This window comes from Agelaius phoeniceus, chromosome 5, assembly GCF_051311805.1.
Source record: "Agelaius phoeniceus isolate bAgePho1 chromosome 5, bAgePho1.hap1, whole genome shotgun sequence".
Lineage (NCBI taxonomy): Eukaryota > Metazoa > Chordata > Aves > Passeriformes > Icteridae > Agelaius > Agelaius phoeniceus.
This window is the reverse complement of record NC_135269.1, coordinates 35,663,444-35,682,820: the sequence shown is the minus strand read 5'-3', so window position 1 is coordinate 35,682,820 and position 19,377 is coordinate 35,663,444. Positions and strand designations below refer to the sequence as shown.

The 19,377-nt window shown below is 39.5% G+C and overlaps 1 protein-coding gene and 1 long non-coding RNA gene across 11 annotated transcripts in view; one reads left to right on the top strand and one right to left on the bottom strand.

Annotated features, from left to right (window-relative positions):
• The window catches only part of NAV3 (neuron navigator 3), a 512,854-nt gene that overhangs the window by 380,931 nt on the left and 112,546 nt on the right, over window positions 1–19,377 (top strand). For 8 of the 10 annotated variants that reach the window (XM_077178804.1, XM_077178805.1, XM_077178799.1 and 5 more), the window contains 2 exons: window positions 1,747–2,779; window positions 10,145–10,260. In XM_077178804.1, the coding sequence (XP_077034919.1) occupies window positions 1,747–2,779; window positions 10,145–10,260 (1,149 nt within the window). Of the gene's footprint in view, window positions 1–1,746; window positions 2,780–10,144; window positions 10,261–17,801; window positions 18,861–19,377 lie in introns of those variants that run through there. The other 2 variants (XM_077178800.1, XM_077178808.1) reach the window with 2 other exon arrangements.
• Window positions 2,412–17,807, bottom strand: LOC143694138 (uncharacterized). Its single transcript, XR_013182406.1, has 2 exons — window positions 17,491–17,807; window positions 2,412–3,423 (listed from the first exon to the last, which is right to left on the bottom strand). It is a non-coding gene; the product is annotated as an uncharacterized LOC143694138 (long non-coding RNA).

Sequence of the window (19,377 nt, the reverse complement as noted above, 5' to 3'; positions counted from 1 at the left end):
CACGGACCAGAGCTGCTTCTAGGGTCGACTTTTAAGGATGCTTCATCCCACTCCAAAAAGGCACAGTCTCAACTTTGAGACATCTGTCCCCCCCATATTTTTCACTCCCTGGGCCCGAGGGGTACCCACACCAAACCCTCTTGGTCCTGAGACATTGCCTCCCCCTAGAATGCAGTCCCTGTATCACAAGGAACATGGTTCTGTCCATGGCTGTACAAAAAGAGTCCAGCATAAGCTACTCCATCTCTTCCCACTAAGATTCTTCTCTATTCTTCCAACATCTCTCACTTGCCCAGACCGCTCTCACACTTGCCCATTTCCTTCTTCATCTTCCACTCTATCTCTCTTCTAGGAAAGGTTAATGTTCTGTAAAGTTTTCATTGTCCAAAAAGGGGTTAAAAGCTCCTACAAGCGTCCAGCTGCACCCCCCCCACTTCTTCTCCTTCTCAGCCGTGCTGCCGGCACAGGCCCATGTTTATCCAGTTTCACGGTAACAGTCCCAGGCACCGGCTCTCTCTCTCTCTCTGTGTCTCTCGGGGGGGCTGCCCGATGGCTCCCAGTGTCTCTCTCTCTCTCTCTCTCTCTCTCTCTCTCTCTTCCACCCTTCCATCCTGCAGGGGCCTTCCCCTCCCTTCCGTCCAGGGCCCGGCCTACCTCACCCGGCCCCATGGCTGCCCCTGGGCCTACCTCACCCGGCCCCATGGCTTCCCCTGCCCCGCCCAGCCCGCAGCCGGGCAGGGGAGCCCTGAACCTTTCCCTGACCGGAACCCAAGGGAGCCTCTCAGGGGAGAGCCCTGCTTTAACCCCGTGTTCTCAGAGGCGGATCCACTGTTCCAATGGCCACATTAGGTGCCAATATTAAAATCTGAGCACCCATTGGCCTAACCACAGCATCCCAGAAAACATATTTCCTGTCAAACCACCGTACGGCCTTGTTCTCATTCATTCCAAAGATCCATTGAAGTTCATGGATGATGAAAATGTAGTGAATGTGGCAGAGCCTTCTTTGCCTGCCTGAGTTCAGAGCCAAACCAACTATCATTGCTGTTCCCATGCGCATGATGTATCACTGTAACTTTCAAGTACTGACACTGGTGAAATTGTTGATAATTTTTTTTCCTACCTTTGAAAGTGTACTGGGATAAGTTCCAGAAGTGAGCTGCTAAATATTGTTAACAGTACTTAAAACTAAAAAATGTATTGTCACCAGCCTTTTTCGCTTTTATGACTATTGATTTTATGCATTTAATTTCAGTATTACTAAGTCCCTCTCCTCTTGCCCAAAACCTTAGCTTTCTAGCACATATTTTGCTTTCACTAAACATCAGACTCCTCTTTGTCCAGGTCTGGTTTTCTGACATAATTGTAGCATTCTTTATTTTTCCTTCAGTGTTTAGTTATGAACAAGTGATTGGAAAAATAAAACATAAAAAGATTAAAAAATAAAATCTTAACTTGGAAGGCTTGATTGGCATAATGAAATTGTTGTAAGGAAGGTGTTTCTGAGGCTTTCTTGGAATAGTAGAAATATCAAACACCGTGATAATGGAGGGAAGAAAGGCATATTATATTAGCATCCTTCATGTTCCATGCACATATAAATTATGTTTATTTTAGATCACATATAAATGTGTATTAAATTCCAGGGAATATGACATCACCCTCAAGCATGAGAGAGGGTGATGAGAGAGTAACTATGAGGTGGGAGAGTAACTATTCCACTATGGCTTTTTTCTGTTTTTTTAGCAGATTCACCAAAAGGCCCTCACCCCTCTTCAGGCATGAATGGAAATGTGCAGCATCCCACCAGCACCGGGCAGCAGCAGGTCTCTGCCATACCCTCTCCAAGTGCCAGCAAGCCTTGGCGCAGCAAATCCATGAATGTCAAACACAGCGCGACCTCTACCATGCTGTCTGTGAAGCAGCCCAGTCCTGCAACCTCCCCTACTCCTACTTCAGACAGGCTCAAGCCACCCCCTTCTGAAGGTGTGAAGCCCCCTTCATCTGGACAAAAATCTATGCTGGAAAAATTCAAGCTGGTTAATGCTAGGACTGCTCTGAGACCTCCTTTGTCACTGAGCTCAGGACCCAGTGACAGTGGGAGAGAGGATGATAACTTTTCAGAGTGTAGTGAAATGGATGTCTTAAGTGGTGGGGTGAACAGCGGCGGCTCCACAAGTAGCAGTCCCAAAGTATCACCCAAGTTAACCCCTCCAAAAGCTGGCAGCAAAAATCTCAGCAATAAAAAGTCTTTGCTACAGCCAAAGGACAAAGAGGAAAAGAACAGGGACAAAAACAAAGTTTGCACTGAGAAAGCAGTCAAGGAAGAGAAGGATCAGGTCATTGAATCATCTACAAAGAAGAGCTCAAAAATTGCAAGCTTAATCCCAAAGGGAAGCAAGACAACAGCAGCCAAGAAAGAAAGTTTAATTTCATCTTCTAGTGGGATCCCAAAACCTGGATCAAAGGTGCCAACAGCAAAGCAGAGCACTTCCTCCGCATGCACAGGGAGTAAGGAGGTTGAAAAACTGAGGACTACAAAAGGAAACCAGTCCCAGTCAACACCAAAATCTCAGCTTAGTGAGAAGGCTTCTCCTTCCTCTGGTCTTGCTTCTTCTGAAGGGAAAGAACCAAGTGCTGCTCTCACTCCAGGATCCTCCGTCAGCGCCTCGATGGCTGCAGGCAGTGGCCAAGGCACAGGAAATGGTGTAGTCCAGCTCCCTCAGCAACAGCAATACAGCCACCCCAACACTGCCACGGTAGCTCCTTTCATTTATAGGTAAGTTCATGGAGAAAATTGGGGTTTGTGCTTCCAATTAGGCAAGAGAGCTAAAATGGATAAAGTAATGGTGGATCATGCTGTTATCCCCCAGTTTCTGTCGCAGCATCATGCCAATGTTTTTCTAATATTATTTTTTAATTAATGTTACTCTATGAACAATTTCTTACAAGAACTCTGAGTCTTTACCTTGTACAAAAGCAATCCACTGCAAATATTTGCTATGTTTTGATTAGAAATACAGATTATGTGGTACATTCTCTGTGCTGCTTTTGAAAGGTCACGGCTGAGTCAGGTTTCTAGTGTGAATATTCTTGTTTGCATTCAAAGAACCTCATCATCTATTTGCTGATATTCGATAATATTTGCTTAGAACTCACCATTCTTTTAAAAGATCATAACATAAATAACATAAATTCCTGATGTTTTCAGAATATGTAACACTACTGGTGGATATTTGAAGAAAAAACATATACAAACTTCTACCAGTATTCAAAAATATTTCAACAGTTTGTGTAGACAGAAAAAGTTGCTGTTTGCAGTTCTTTTCCTGTTTAGTTTTCTACATTAAATAGGTGTAGATAAACTCCCTGCAGACAGTTAAATTTTTACAGGCAATAGTAACTCTTCAGAGGGCCAAGGCTCTGAAAAAGAAGAACGAACAGTTGAATGTATCAACATTTCTCCAAATTTATTTTGCTGTATGATAGAGCAGTGGAAGAGAAGCTGGGAGATTCATTGTTGTACAACTCAGGAGACAGAAAACGTGTGGAAAGATTGACAGGCTGATTTGAATGTTTCCAGTTGTGAGCTGTTGGAGGATTTTAGCTACAGTTGTGGGTAAATTTAACATCTGATAAAATGACAAATACATTATTAAACAAAATATACTGCCAGTTTTTCTTAGTGAGTAGTACTCTGGATAATCTTGGCTAAAGATTAAAGAGGTGATGAAGTAGTCTCTGAGGAAGTATATAAATCATTACACACAACTAAACATAGCTTCAAAACCAATGTGGATGACTGATAAATTCAGAAAATCATATGGGAGGAAGAAAAGGCTCAGTATGGGTTATATTTATTCTAATATGCAGTGGAGCCTCTGGAGTTTCAATTGTATGTATCGTTGGATACACTTAATATGCATGTGACAATCTGGAATAACCTCAGTGATACAGAGGATTTCTAGGGTGGTTCATGGGACAGTCTACATATGTGTTAGGGTGCATGTACAAGGAGAGAGAAAAAGGAGCTATGCTTTGCCTTCAGATGTGTATGCTGCTCAATGGCTATTTTGCTACATATTGATGCCATTTCATTGCATGATGGAGATGTCTTCATTTTGTTTTAAGCTTTGCCTTGAAGCAGGGCGTATTTTGAATATTAAAGGGTGATAGAAGCATGCATCTTCCAGTAATATTTCTTACTAATAATTGTCTCTTTGCTTCAAACAAACAGCAAAGGAGTATTTGAAGTTGAATCTCACATGAAAATAAAATTCTCAGAGCCAGTTTCTGATCTCAAAATGCCATAAACTCAGAGCAAAAGACAGACTTTGATGAAGTTGCTTCAATATGTATCTCTGTGAGTGCAGAATCTCACTAAAAATACACAGTAACTAAATTTCTTTAAAATCTTGAGGAGTTCATAATACCACACAATGATTTAATAGAAAAATATAAATATTACCAAGGATAAAATACCCAAATTTTCAAAGTCGGCATATTTATTTCTGTGGATATATGGTAAGTGGAAAGGAGCAAGAGCTGGAGCACTATACTTACATTCTTTGTTCTTCAACATAATTGCTTTTAAAGCAGACACCACCATTAATACACAGAATTTTCAGGTGTGCTTTCTAATAGCTTTATATAAGTTAGTAAACAATGATTACCATTTAGTATAACAGGGGTTTTTTACCCAGCTACAAGGAATATCTAGGCTCTGTGAGTTTGAACTTCAGTCTTTGTAAAAAATTTCAATAAAATTTAGTAAAAATACAGAGTTATCCAGAGTTCTGCAGAATCTTGTAATATACTTGTGTCATCTATTTAGGCCATTAGCACAAGCATAAGTAAGCTAGTCGTTTCTTGATTTGTTGCTGATACCTGTGAATACCATGTATTTTGAAATATTTTTTGTTAACCAAGAGGATGTTACTGTAGATTACTGTGAGGAAAATTAGGTATTCCAAGGAGTTTTTTTGAGAATGCCATGTATTTTCCTTAAGTAAGTAATGCAAACCTATAACAGTTATTAAAAGTCATGTTTTCAGAAAGTCTATATTTTTATTAATATAGACTGTTTTAGTGGGAAGTTCTCAAGTAGGATATTCCACTATTCAGCTTTGCACTCTTGGTGCTTTGCCCTATCTGTTATCACATGGTATTTTTATTCCTCCTAAACACCTGACATCAAAATTCATATGGGATTAAAATTTCTCTTCAAAGATTAACAGCAACAGAACAGAGTTTAACAGATTAACACAACAGTCAGAGTTGTGTTTGAGATCATCTAAACAGGCATCACTTAAATTCTTCCATTCTGCCAGAAAGTGATGCTTTATTTTCAAGAGTGGCTGTGAATATACTATTTATAGTCCCTGGTGTGTCCCGTCTGAAGCTGACTGCAGTGTCCCACTAATGTAAGACTGAAGATGTAATTTATTTGCCAGAAAGCTTGATAAGACAGATACAGTAGGATGGTTTAAGAGACTGTATAATTGTTTGAAGTACACCAGCTGCTACTTAAAATTGCACATTCTTTTACATAAGACAGAATTGTAGGAGACTGGAAATTGTACCATTTTCCCAAGATCTTAAACTTGTATTGAAATTGGCCTTAGAATTTAGCTGTCTTCGTAGTAGTGCTTAAATTTCAAGCACAGAAGAGTAAACAGAAGTTTAGCACTTACTAGGCTACAGTGCAAACAGGAGGAAAAAGGTACATTAATGACAAAAAAAGAAATCCTGCTGAATTTCAGTAGAAGAACATTGGGCTGTAACTGGATGCATGTACTGCACATGAGCTTTATTTTATTAACTCCTGCAGTAACCACTGGAGGGGATTAGTAAGTCTCTTTCCCATGGCCAAGATACAGAATCTAAAGCTCTCAAATCCCAGGGCCTACGTTGCTCAGGAATTGCTTACTGCCCAAAATGCTGAAAGTATAGAAATTGCTGCAGAGAATTAGCTGACCACTCATCATCCCGAGCTACGCTTCTATGTCGTGCATTGCTTAAATTTCCATTTTTCAGCTAAGTTTCTGTTTGATGATAGCAACATCTGGAAGATGTTTCAGCAGTGTCTGAATTGCAGTCTTGCAGAGATATTCTTTCAGTGCTGGACTAAAAATACCAGTTTGGCACTTCTTTTGTCCCTGCAGAGTAACAAGCTGGCAACTTCAGCTACCTAATATGTTGATGTAGTGAAGATATTGCCAGACTCTTCTCTGAAATGCAGGGTGAAAGAATAAGAGGTAAAAGATGCAAGTTAAAACAGCGGAGGTGCTGATTGAAAGTTAAAAAAATATGGGTTTGGTTTGAGGTGGTGAAACACTTGGTGCAGGCTGTGGAACAAAGTTATGGAATCTCTGTCCTTGGGCATGTCCAGGCTTCAACAAATCAAGGCTCTGAGCAACTTAATGTGACCAGACCCTCTTTAAGAAAGTCATTGGACCAGACAGCACCTAGAACATCCTTCTGATCTCAATTACTTTATGATACTGTAAGGACAAAAGTATTCAACAGATAGGGCAGAAAAAGGATATATCAGTGTAATAAATAAACATGTTACTGGTTACTAAAACTTTCTTCCCAACTCCTTTACTACATGGTGATCAACGCAATTGTTTTACTAGGCCATAGTCTCAAGGTGAGCAGGAGGTTCAGAGCAGTTACAGATGGAAAGGAGGATATATCTGGTTGTATCTCTGGAAGTACAGTGACATTCAATTCCAGATGCCTATTCAGGATGTTTTTGTACAGGCTAAGGGAAAAAATTATATTACTCTTCAAGGATCCTGCAATTATAACATGTGCAGGTTTTCTTGAAGCCATATTGATATCCTGTTTTAATGACCAGAAGCTACTTCTGTGTCACTGATCATGGAGTTGAAACTAAGTTTACAGAAAAAACCATTCTGTCAGTTTTTTGTGTTTGTTAATAACAGATTATACTGCTAAACATACTTTCTTCAATAAAGTGAGGACTCGAAGTCATACTGCAGTGCTTTATTGATTCCTGTTATTTGCATTGCTGCTGTGAAAATAAAGCAACAGTCACTCCCAAAGTTTTGCAGTCATAGGTAGTGCTAAAGATTGCCACTCACCAGTTTTAGTTGTAACAAATACGTGATCTTTAGACACATCCTCCCATTTTTCCATTATAGATTTTCAAGTAATATGTGCAAGAAAAGTTTCCATTGTAGAGGTGTTAGTTGAGGAGATGGGAAGAAGCATAATAAGTGAAGAAATCATTATAAACACATATTTGATTAATTCAGTCCTTTGACTAAAAAAGATGTTTTCCTTCTCTTTGATTGCTCTTTTTAAATATGTGAGAGAATAATCCCATTGCCTTCCTTCTCTTTTGTGAGGCTAAACCAAATCAGCTCCTTCTGGTTTTGTGTTTGTTGGTTTTTTTTTGTTTTTTGGTTTTTTTTGTTGGTTTTTTTTTTTTTTTTTCCTGAAGGGTTTATTCTTCCCCATGAGCATCCTAGTAGCCCTTCCTTGCATCTGTTCCCAATTTAACTCACAGTTCTTGAACATGGGTGATCGAACTGCTCATATTGCAGATGTGGTCGTGCCAGTCTGTTACACTGACAGTGATACACATTCAAGACAGCTGCAACTCAGGGAGCTGTTGGAAAAATGCCATCATTTTTATCTGATATCTTTTGGAATGTCAACTAAAAAGCAAACAAATCTTTGATGTTATCTATGTTTATCTAAGATTTGCTATTTTTTTAGAGACAGGAAATGACTGACTGTGTTAGAGACCATTTTTTAAGTAGTGTTTCAAACTCTGTTCTTAATTACCCTGTACAGGCTCATTTTAATCAGAATGAATAAGCTTGTGCAGGTCTGACTGAAAAAAGGATTTGTCCCATTAAGTGAGTTTGATACTCTTACAAATAGGTAGCATGTAACTCAGTGGGTTGGAGAAAAAGATATTCTTTGATTGCCATGATTGAAATAGAAACAGATTGTCCTGTTTTCATGAAGGTTGCCTAAATTAACCTCCACTGTAGATGCACAGCACTGGAAGAAATATCACTGGACTGGCTTTGACCAAACTGAAATACTTTTCCCTTTTTCTGATATCAAGAGAGATGTAAGAATTTCATTCTCTTTAAGGCAGTGGGCTGTGAGTAGGTAGAGGATAGAGGATAATTCATTTAGGCCAGTGTGCAAGGCAAATGAGAAGATCACTTAATTTGCTGTTTACTTGCTTTGAGTTTAATCTCCAGTCCTGCAGCAATCACTTGAGTTGTTCATAGGATTAATGCATCCCACTGAAAGACATTAAAGCCAGAAGTATAGAAGACAAACCTCACAATTTAATTTCCCATTTTTTATAAAAATTAGAAGAGGCATTTATATTCTTGGTCCAATGTATCACAAACCACAATGGACCCACAGCAATGCAACTTGAAGTTTTAGGTACCTAGTGTGTACCTGGGTACTTCTTGTTCCCCAAGAGCCCCAAAATCCTACATCAACAAATAACCTGTTGTCTCAAGCAAGCAGAACCTAGGCTGCTGCAAAATCCATAGTCCTCCATGAGATTTCTGTTGTTTCCTCAGACAATTAAAATTTTAATGATTCAAAGCCCTTTGGGAAAGCCAGCAGGACTGTGGAGTTTCAGAGTGTGTTCCCTGCAGAGGGATGGAGTGAGCTTTTTCTTTACTTAAGACACTCTCCTCTCAAGCATCAAATGTAAAACTACAAGGTTGGCAGGACATAGCTAGCCTTGCAACATGTACTGAGCTTGTGTTTCCAATAGTGTGTGACAGACAAGAACCAAAATTAGTTTTTATAGAGCAGTTCTCTGTTTACAACATCTCAAAAGTACAGAAATTGGTAAGAAAACATTGCATCTGATCAGGCATAATTTATATTTCTGTTTCTGAGCGGGATGATTCTAATCAATAGATTCCATCATGTCAGTACTTGTGCTGCTCTTTGTGCAGATATCTGTTTCCTCATCTATTGTTATGAATTACTGAAAAAATTCATTGAGTAAATGTAAAGAAAATATTAACTGGAAATTTATTTCATAAAATAAGTTGTTATGAAATTATTTTGAGACGTAAGTCACTTTTTATGAATTTTATTTACAAAATACAGATACATCACACAGTTAAATGTTTCTCTTTTAAGTTTAGTTGTTCATTGGAAACACTTTACGCTGAATTTTGAAAATAGAACTATAAATGTCACACTTTAAAATTAAGATATAAATATTTCACTTGTCTTTCAATAAATCAGAAGGGTGACTGCTATTCATGTCAGAAAAGCTGGAAGAGCTCAAGCTCTAAGTGAAGATCTTTTAAAATTTTATTTCAAAAACTGGCTATTATATTTTTAGATGTGTTCTTTTACTGTATACACATGTTGCTGTTTAATGACATCAGTGTTCAGCAGTTCCAGGGCAAAGTAGATTCTACAGCTGTTCTGTAAGAAGAGGCAATAAGTGTGTGAGATATTTTTTATTATAATCAGTATGCTCATGTATTTCTTGCTATTTACTTTCATATAACGGAAAGTAACTGTATTCAGTGAGGGGTTACCATTATAATTTATCATTGATTTTCACAGAAATATACCCTCAAAGCAAATATGAGCTATTTAGTAGAAAGTTAATTGAAAAACTTGTATTATCCCATTCCCCAGGGTCTTATAAGGGGCATTATCAAAAGAAACTGCACATAGATTTAAATATCTGGGCCAAATTTCCATCCAGCCTTGCATAAGCTTTTTCCCACATGGCCTTTCTCATTTAATATTTCATCAATTACAAGTTTTTATTTCCTTTATGTGTGTGCAGGGATGTGACTTAACCAATGTAAATGAATTCTGATTAGATCTGGTTGACAAATCCTTCAGAAAAAAAGTGAGGGAAAAAAAGGCTTAAAATCTCACAGAATTAACTACAACTTGTTTCTGCAGAGAGAGAGAGAGAGAGAGAGCAAGCCTAGTTGCTTGTATATTTGTGTATCTGGACTTTAAGCCAGCATAAGAATGTGACAAAAATTACATTTTCACCCTATAGTGATATGATTCTAGATGGAGCATAAGTAGCACTTTCTTCCATGAACATGAATGACAGATAGTAATAATCAATCTTCTTGCTTCATTTCAGAACTCTCTCAGAAAATGACAGTACCTCTTTACCACCTGCTGACTCCTGTACCAGTCCTACTAAGATGGATTTGTCATTTAGTAAGACTGCCAAACAGTGCCTAGAGGAGATATCTGGTGAGTAACAATGAGTCAGGAGAAGACTGTGAACTTCTTTATTTACATCTGTTTCTTACTGGGAGCTTTGTGATGGGTTGAAATAATACTTCTGACCTCCAATCATGAGGGGTATTAAATACACAGAAAATTTAGGTCATGCATATTTAGTGCTTCAAATCCACTGTTATCTATTTAAACTTGTTCCTTCTGTTCAAATACCCTCTTTATCATTTTGCTAAAACTGCACTTTGACAACCTAGGGTTTCAAGTAATTGTTATTTCATTTAATCATACTGAATGTTCCAAGAGGAGCAGTGGAAAGTTGACTTCAGAAAGTTTAACACTCTCATTTAATAACATCAAATTAAATCATAACATCAGAACTGAGACATAAATTACGTAATATACACATTCCTTTTATTAATGAATCTGTATTCAGAAAACAAGCAAGTCCTTACTATTGTACCTGATGTGTAAGCTGCTGCTAGAGCTAAGCTGCTAAAGGTTGTGTTACAAGGAATTCCTTGTAAACATGGATTAAAGTCCTTACTAGGTTACAAAGCTGAAGGGATGGGATATTTTAGTCATGTTGGAATAACTCCTTTGAAGTCAACTGAACAATGCTAAGTTACATCAGCATTGGGTCTGGCCATGACTCTGCCTATCCATGCAAAAAGCAAAGTGTGCCACACCTCACTTTCTCATCAGGACTGAACTGCACTGCAGGGTTGTGTACAAGTTGTTCCAAAGGGACTCTGCAAGAGCTGTTTCTTGGGGGTTTAAGGGTTTATTTTTGCTGTTGCTTTGCTTTGTTTTTCATTAGCATCCTTAATCTTATAATTTTACAAAAATTAAAGGTGATATCCTATCTCACTGGTTTAACTACAGTTTTGCCCTTTTACCATAAATTGTCAACATTTAAATGGATTTGTCGTGAGTCTTGGTTCTTCTCACACAGGCTATAGCTCACTTAAAGCACTAATTTGATACATCATTCTAAAATTATCTCTCCACCAGAAGGGAAATCAGATGCCCAAGATTTTTGGGGACTGTCTTGACATTTAGCTGACTCCTACTGAAATAGGTTTTGTCCTGGTTTGTCTCAGTCCCTTTGGAAGTCTTCTGACATCCTTTATTTGCACAGCCAGGTTCTGTGATAAATATATCACCTCTTTGGAGGTAACGCATACCTGCTAAAATATAAAATGGTTTTTAATTACTTCAGAAATTGGACTCCTTGGTCTAATATATATAAAAAGTTTAATTGAAACACTTCCATAAATCAAGAGATGTTTCAAGGAATCATCCAGAGAGAAGCGAGAAAAACCCCAAACAATTAAATGCCTGCTGAAATGATCAAACAGAATATCATGTCTGATGACCTTTTTACTGTTGTGAACAAAAACTAAGCAGCATCAAAAAGAAGAATATGACATAAAGAAAACTAGACACCAGAGATGTTCCTAGTCTGATTATTTAAACTCTGGCATTAGCCATTGATTGGCATAACAGGCTGTAAAGCAGAACCACTGGGAAAATGTGGTCAGTGATTTGCTGTGCACATAGAAAAGCAGAGGTGTGTCACCTGTATTTAACTGTTAGCATGAAAAGGAATAAATGGATCAAGTACTATATTTGCTGAATAATTAATTCCCTGCATGGATGAACTATCACCAAGTCATTGGTGATTATGTTGTTAGATCTGCATGGATAAAAGCTTATGTGATATTTGCTCAGAGGAGTATTCCATGATGGATTACCTATGAGAAAGGACAGTTCAATTCTTTTACTTAAGAGCATCTTTATTCTGATATGATCAAAGGATTACTCTAGTGTAATAGCAAAGAGATAGGAAGGTTAATTTCCATGGTCTGGTCACTTATTTTCAGGGTATTAAGCAACTAATCTACTTTCTTTCATTTTGCTATTACCTTTGTCTTGAAATTTTCAACTGTTGCTGTGGGTGGAGATCATCTTTATATTATCTTGATCTTCTTTTGAAACTCAGTAGCCACCACCCTAGTACAATATGTTTGTAAACGGTAAGGATCAGTAAGGATAATGCTGAAGAGGGAACATCTGTGGAAATCTCTAAACAGCTTGGAGGAGTGCGTTCAGAAAGTGTTCTCCCACCTGTATTGTGTTTCTGCTTCATTGATCATTATTATTTTTAAAGTGCCAGATATTTAGAACTAAGGCTGACATCCTCAGGATTAGAATATTTTAGCCAATATTGTATAAACTGTTTCTCTATTTTCTGAATATTTACACATCCTGTTTGTTATTGCTTCTTGGCTGAAGATTACTGCTCCCGTAACCAGGCAAGTTGTTCATATCAAAGCTCCTAACTCACTTCAGAGCAATATCAGCCAACTGAACCTAAACTGATGCTTTAAGCTTGTCTAGCTCAAGACTTCTCCACAATAAAGACAAAAGTTGAATGTAAAAAAAAATAATCTTAAAATTATTTAGGAGTGGTTGGCCAGGCACCATTCTCCTGGTGTAATTCAGGAGTCAAGCCCAAGTTAATTTCCTTGCTGTAGTAGTGAAAATTCATGGCTCTGCTTTCTGTGTCCAGCAAGGCAGTTCACATCCCTTTGCTACTGTCTAAACAGTGGTGATGGGAAGGTAGAAAGTAAAGCAAGAATCTGTGGAGGGAGTTTTCAGCTCTCTTCTGCTCTGTCTTCCTCCTCCAAGGGAGCTGGTTACCTTTAAAGCTTCTCCTGTCTTCCAACTCAGATCTGGTGAAAGGTAAAGTCAGAGTTCAAGCCATGTGTTTCCTGCCCACTGCTTTGCAAGTGATTTCTTGGTTTTACCTGCACAGCCATGAGAAGGGAATAGTGCTGGAAGGCCAGGGGGGTGAGGTGGCTAGTGTAGGCATAGACTCAGAAGTGTGGCTTGTGGTTGTCCTCATAAACTGGACACCCTCTTTATTTTTATATTATCACCAACAATCTGTTGCTCTTGGTGAATATATAAAGGGCTTATGCCTAAAGCCAGTATACATGGCTTATGCCTAAAAGCAGTTCTGCATCTTGGTAGAGGTATTTTAAATCTGTTCCTGTGTCTCTGGGGGGCAATTTGTTCTAGATGTGATCTGAAGTGCTTCAGACTTTTTCCTACTTTTTTTTCCCCCTTTGAATATTCCACAGCTCAGCCAGAACAGCCTCAAGTGTTTCCACAGTGCACATGGCGATCAGCACAAGAGTACACCTAGAGCAGTTTTTAGTCTTCCTGCATACCTTGAATCCCCTCTGTGTGCACAGCTCCAGTGATACATGTACTCCCACTGAATGAGCCCTGTTTGTAGGCATGAGACACCTGAGGAGTAGTTGTGGTGTGTTCTGTGTGTGGTAGGCTTATTGCTCATGTGACACACAGGTGTGCAGACCTCTGTCCGGAAAATCCCAGACAGAATCTGAGTCCCCTAAATAAGGAACAATTCTGCATTCAAGTATGAGCACAATTTCTTGCATGTACTTTATATAGCGTTTGCCTCAACGAGACTACTCAGTATCTATCCATTCAGTTTCTACAAAACTGGAATATACCTTTATAAACAGGATTATTATATGATAATGGCAATAATGGCTAATAAAGTAACTCAGGTTGGTTGTTGTTATTCATGATATGGCTGGGAACAAGTTTTTCAGACTTTCTTACCAACTATTTCTTCTTAAAGTAGCTGTGACATTTATCACCTTCTGCAGCAGGTTTATTGGAGAAGGATGTCAGGAAGTTAATTAGTTAATAATCCATTGTAAACTGTACATGTCAGTAAACTAAGTATTATTTTATTAAATCAGTGATAACATTTGGCTTTCACAAGTGCTGGCATGTTCTAAGAGCTTAATGCAAAGTGTTTGATTAAGTAATTATTCATGAATTTATAAATATTGACTAATTTTTTAAAATCTGATGAATGAAGCAGAAATGAAACACTACTTTTAAAAGTTATAGGGCTATCTCAATGGCAGGATTAGCATAAAAACATTCAAATTTAAGTATTTTATGTTTATTGTGCTTAATTTTTTGTTCTCTGAAAGAAATAATTAATACATGCAGGAATAGTTTCTTTTTTTTTTCAAGTAAGCTTAGCTGAAGAGATTCATAATCTTATGCATTTCCATATCTATTACATAATTCATTCATAGGGTTCTAAACCATCCACTGAGACTTCAAAGAAAGTCTTATCTGACAGCAAAATTGCCCAAAGATTATTAGTTCTTAAAATAATTTTTATAATTCCTTTTAGGAAACAGACTGTAAAAATAAAGTAGTATGTTACACTGACTGTGATAGAGGAAGTTCCCTAACATGTTCTTGATGCAAACATATTCCTGCTTGGTGGGTGGAGAGCACACTGAATTGCAAGGTAGTTGGGGAATAATGCTGTCATGACATTTGCTCTCCTCTAGTCTCCTATACTTTCTTCTTACCACAGAAAGATGTATTTTTTGGTTGCTATATGTAAACATTTTAAAATGGAGAGCTGAGCTTTAGAAAATTATTTTTGAAGAAATAAACCTAAGAATTTTTCACATTGCAATTTTATGTTTTGGCAAATGACACCCTGCAGATGGATGTGGTAAAGTACAAGGATAAATTCAGTGTTGTTTCTACTGAGTACTTGGTCTGAGATAAATATATAAGTATCCATTGTATCTGGGGATGATCACCATGGCCTGTCAACCATGTGAGGCAATGGGATTAATGGGAGAAAAGTTCATATAACTTTATAATTAAGAGATGTGGTAAAATGTCTGTACACAGGAAGGCTGAATGAAGGTTGTGTGATTAGCCTCACTACCTCTGTAGAAAAGCACTGCACTCACTGTGTTTTCAGTGTATTTCAAAGTGGGGCAGATGAATGCTGCAGCTGTCAGCAACCCTCACATGGCTCTCACACAGTCCAGGTGTCATTCCCTTTTCAGTATGATGCTCTGTGACCTGTGTGCTCTGAAGCTGGGCTGCAATGACCAGCTCAGCTGGAAGAAGTAACAGGTCAGCAGAGACCCTGAGGCTCACTGGGTGGCCCAGGACACTGCCAGAGACCGGTCCAGCCTGGGGGGGTGTGGCACCTATTGGCAGCACCATATGGGAAGTTTGGTGTGGCTCATTGGGTGAACATTTTTCATCCCCTGCCATAACTTTTTCTGCTCCCAGCTAGAAAGAGCACTGACTGTACCTGTTCCAGTTCTGGTAGCTTGTATCTGGTCTCATGTTGGAGCTGAGCAGCCATGCCATGCACTGCTTCCCTAGCAGAGCAGTGTATGGCACGAGGGCTGTGCCCTGCCCACAAGGGTTCCTGAGGCCAGTGCAGCTCTGCAGTGCAGACTGCTGCATGTGACCATGCACACTGGGAGCCTGCATGGAGGGCAGAGCAGGTCCACCTCTGCCTACAGCTTTCCATGGAGACAAGTCACTGCCTGCAGGTGTTGGGGCGTAAGAGGGCAGGTGAGGAAGTTATTAATGGATTTGAAATATCAGGGAGAGATTGAGACTTGCTCTTTATGGTAGGAAAAGAGCCTGTTCTCTTGATTCCAAGACAATCACCCAGAAAAATTTGGCATCACAGAACCAAATCACAGAATCACAGTCTGATTTGGTTTGAAAGGGACCCAGAAGGATCATCAAGTCCAGCTCTTAAGTGAATGGCCCACACAGGGATTGGATCCACAACCTTGCCATTATTAGGACTGTGCTCTGACCAAATGAGCTAAAAGTCATTATCCTTCTTGTTAAATTCAAAATATAGCAATGGAGAATACTGTACCTATTTGAGTAAAAATTCAGGATATAAAATCAATTAATGCAAAAAGAGTGAGAGTGTCCTTCTTTTTTTGAATTTTTCTATTGTCAGTACCTCCCTGTGAGGACTTTCTAGCAACCACAGCTTTATCAGGCGTGTTAGACAGGCTGGGACAGCCACATGGCACTGTCAGTGCACACCAACACAGGAGTGTGCAGGCAGTGCTCTGGCATTCTGTGGCAACACCAGCACCACAGCAGATCTGAGACACCATTGGCATCCACACCACACCTGCTGTGCTGCAGGCAGGCACCAGCACATTCATCAAACCCTTCCAAGAGCCCGTATGTCACTGCAGCTGGCAGACCCTGGAGTAAACACAGCAGTCTTATCTTTTATTTCCATGCTGAAAAAGTGATAGGTGTTTAATATTTGGGACAGTTTTGTACTCAGGCAGACAGACCATTCCTCATGTCTGCTCTTTGACTCTGTGTTCTAGGTGGGGATGGGAGTGGTACCTCCTATTGATGTCTTCCTCAGAAATCCAGTGCTTTAATATGGAAAACCACCATTACTTTAGACTACTGATTTTTTATTCTGAGTCATTCCATGTTTCTGAGAGTTATTCCATGTTTCTGAGAGTTATCTAGGAAGAAATGTACCTTTCCTTTGAAATTTCTGAGAATTTTCCCCTGTGTATCTTCAATAACTGTAAACTGAACTAGTGAAAGGCAAGAAATACACACTGAGGCTTCTGCTAACATCTGTTTATTCATACAGGAAATCTGTGAACAGCTTGTAATTCTTAGGGTGGCATTTTTAAAGGTTATTTTTCTGTCAAGGTTTCTCAGGTAGAGACTTGAGATGAGCATATTTTCACACTGACAAAAGCAGTTTATTTTTATACAGCAGTTTTATTATTTGTAGATTTCTATATAATGTTTTGTGAAATTAATTTCCCCTAGATAAAAAAGTTTGTATCTAAAAAAAATATTATTAAATTCAGGTATTTCTTTGTTCATCTGTCCATTTCTGGGACTAACATCTTTTCCTTTGTGAGAAAAGACATACATTTTAGCGTAAGTCTTCTTTCTCTCTGGACAATGAATTTAAAAATAGCATTCAAAATTGCTGAACTTAGTTCTGACAGAATACTAATTTGCTTTATTAAAAAAAAATCACTCCTCCATTAGTAGGTTTTCTTCAGAATAGTGTGAAACAATGATTTTTTTTACAGATTTTATAATTCTGTACTAGCCTCTGAATCTTAGAGGGGTGCAAACAGGGTAGCTTTCTAAGGAGAAAGAAATTAAATATTGCCTTTTATGAACCATTTTACCAGACAAATACTGTTGTGTTCCATGTCTTATGATATTAAATTATATTGTTTTATTTAGATCAGAAATTGCAAGACTGAAGGTCCTTTTGCAAGTCTGCTTTTAGCTTCCTGCATAGGGAGTAACAGTGATAGGGAAGAAATAGTTGTTCATCCTTACCTTTCGGGGAGAAAAATAGGATTTGACCATGAGCTAGATCTGTTACTGTAGCATCCCATTCAGGTGAAGCTGTGTCTTGAAACCTGTGGCGCTGTAAACTGGGCAGAGGCTTCTGTGTCTCCGGTTTAATTCACCAGGATGTTTGCTGCCATGGCAGCCAGCAGCATTCACTGCAGTAGCAGAGAAGAGTCATATATCTGGGAATGCAGGTTGAATGCTAAAATGTAAGGAGGCTTGTGCTTCAGTGGTTAATTTTGGCTCTTTATTGAGCTCTGACGTGGAGGCTGTACTTGCAGCTCTGTGTCAGCCCATCTGAAGTGAAGAGCTGTGCACTAGGATCAGTCATGAGCTGGTGAGAGGGAGGGAAAAGCCCGAGACAGTACTTGTGCCTACTTTGGATTTCAGAAAGCAGCAGCTGTAGAAAGAGATGCAGGCCCACCGCTCCGATGAGACTGGTGATTGGATGGAGAGGGGAAAACACAGTTGGCTTTTGGGATTACTTCTGTGCTGGAGCAGAGTGTTTGATCAACTCTCTTCTGCTTGAGAGAAATCGAAGTGAAAATGACTGTAAGTACTGCAGATTAAAGTGACCGACGAGAAGTGGCTGAGCAGAGACAGCAGCGTAATTTTAAAGAAGATGACTGTGCCTGTCTAGTCCCTTCCAGTGTGCAGAGTGCATGTGGGAGCTGTGCTTTCACTGTGAGTGCAAGCGTGTGCTACCTGGGGTGTGCAGCGATGCAGGGAGCACTGCCTGCAGCTCCCAGGGGAATTGAGCTGCTGTCCCTCTCAGAAATATGAAATCTAACTGAGGTGCAGCCCAGCCAGAAAGATGCAGCGATCTGCTGAACTGTCAGTGTTTAAAGGCACGGAGGTTAGAAGAGGGTGTGCTCGTCTTCAGAAGCAGAAGTCTCTAACCAATCTCACGCTCATCAGTGAAGGGGAGAAGAGGCGACACTCATACAGGGAGAACTGGTTTGGAAACGCCTCCAAGTCCAGCCAGAGTTACCAACAGCGGCATGCAGAAGCTGGGTGCAGAGGCTCCCTGTCCAAGGCATTCTCACAGTCAGTGCACTCGCTCTGCCACTCTGGATTCACCACAAACCAGGCATTTCAGGGGATACCACCTGCTGGAAGCAGGACATCCAGGAGGTCAGGGGACCGGTGTACAGGTGAAGGCTTTCAGACTGACAATGAGGAGAGCAAAAAATCCGATGATGAAAATGCGTCCTGCACATCCCATTTCCCCAGCAGGACCTGGGCAGAGGAGGAGGAGGAAGGGTGCTTGCGTGAAGGGACTGCACATCTGGATGAAGATGTCATAATAACAATGCTGGGTGACCTAGAACAGGTCCTTTATACTGATATTTTAGGTAAGTTAACTTTGGCTTGTCATCAGGAAGGGCAAGAGGAGACCCAAGTGTTAGCACATATCTGCACAGAGCAGATTTTTGATCTTGACAGTGATTTCCCAAGACAGAACTGGGTTTATTTGCAGTAGTATGCAAAAATAGGGTCTAGCCATTTCTTCTTTGTTTCCTTACTGTGACATCTTAAGACTGTGTGAAATGAAGACAAATGTCTAAATTGCTTGTGATGGGTGCAGGGGCAGCAGCAGCCTGTGAATAACTGAACATAGCTTAGCTTTTTGAAAAATAAGGTGAAATATTTAAGTGCTATTCGTTTATTGTTAAATAAATCTATTTTAATGATATTTTTCTCATTAATTTGAAATTGATATCTTGAATCCAAGTTTTGGGTGGGACGAAGCACATCTCAGCCTTCCTACAAACTGACCCTCCAGTATTTCTTCCCCCTTCTCTAGCCCCCCTGCAGATAATTGCACCCCTACATGTGGAATTGTGAGTGCCAGGGTTTCAGTGTAGCTCA